The sequence below is a fragment of the Loa loa genome (assembly GCF_000183805.2).
Source record: "Loa loa unplaced genomic scaffold supercont3.3053, whole genome shotgun sequence".
Lineage (NCBI taxonomy): Eukaryota > Metazoa > Nematoda > Chromadorea > Rhabditida > Onchocercidae > Loa > Loa loa.
The window spans coordinates 10-1,125 of NW_018111231.1; the positions used below are offsets into that span (position 1 = coordinate 10).

General features: G+C 31.9%; 1 protein-coding gene across 1 annotated transcript; it reads left to right on the forward strand.

Annotated features, from left to right (window-relative positions):
* Positions 1-550: 550 nt before the first annotated feature.
* On the forward strand, positions 551-724 carry LOAG_15884 (hypothetical protein; the record flags this gene model as incomplete). Its single annotated transcript, XM_003151371.1, has 1 exon — positions 551-724. A coding segment is annotated over one exon (174 nt), but the record flags the coding sequence as incomplete, so codon positions are not given.
* Between the last annotated feature and the right edge of the window lie 392 nt (positions 725-1,116).

Below are 1,116 nucleotides of genomic sequence, written 5' to 3' on the forward strand. Positions count from 1 at the left end.
CTCTCTTTCTTTCTTCTTCTCTCTCTCTCTCTCTATCTCTCTCTCTCTCTCTCTTCAAATATTATGATAAAATTCATGACCATATAAACTCATAGAAATAATGCATACCATAATCAGAATGAATGAAGTAAACAATGAAATGAAGTGAAGATGGGTAGGTGAAGTTTTGTCCGAAAAGTATACTTTAGTAATATGTAGTAATATGTTGGAAAAGAGAGAGGGAGAGAGAAAGAAAGAAAAAAAGTGGTAAATGACCGATATTGAAGCGCAAAAAAATAATTCCAATTTGGCTACCTAACATTATTGCTACTTTAAAATTAACCTTATGCCCCATTACGTATTGATAAATAAACAAATGGTTGGGTAATCACTTCGATAAATATATGTGAATTGTTTCGTTGACATAAAAAGAAGAATGATTGATCTATCATTTCAAAGGATGACAAAAGAAAAAGTTATAGATATTTCTGCAAATTCTATTATTGTGCTGAGGAAGTGGAACGTTTTGATTTTTATACTTTTCATCACTTTACTCAAATGTGTACTTCAGATAACAAAACCAACAACAAACATTGAAGTGGTTGAAATTTGGAATCTCTTGAGACAAGCATGTCATCATCCTATTGCATGCAAATATTTTTCTGCCTCATTTCAATTACTCTCTCAAAGCTGTCAGAAACAGCTAATAAGTATAGCAGACGGAAAACTGGGATTGCCGGAATAAGTTCAGGAAGAGATCTATTTAATGAACCTTTTATGAAAGGTATATCGCAAAATCTCCAATGCATGAGCCCTTTTGGCTTTTTTTTCCATCAAATTAAGCATAGCTTTGAGTAATGTTCGCATCAGGCGCAGCTAATGTTAACTGTCGCATTATTAGTCATCTGAACTCAGGAGTAACTCATATCTGCTAGGATATTGTTCGCAATTTCCGGAAACAATTCGAAGAGAAAAAAAAATCAGAAAAACTATGCTACGTATGTTTTTTGCTAAACAAAACGAAAGTAGCAATCGGTAAAAAAAGAAAAATAAAGTGTAAAACCGTTTCTTGCAGTACAATTGACAGGAATTATGAAAAGATAAGACATGAAAAAAGATAATAAAAAAAAAAAAAAA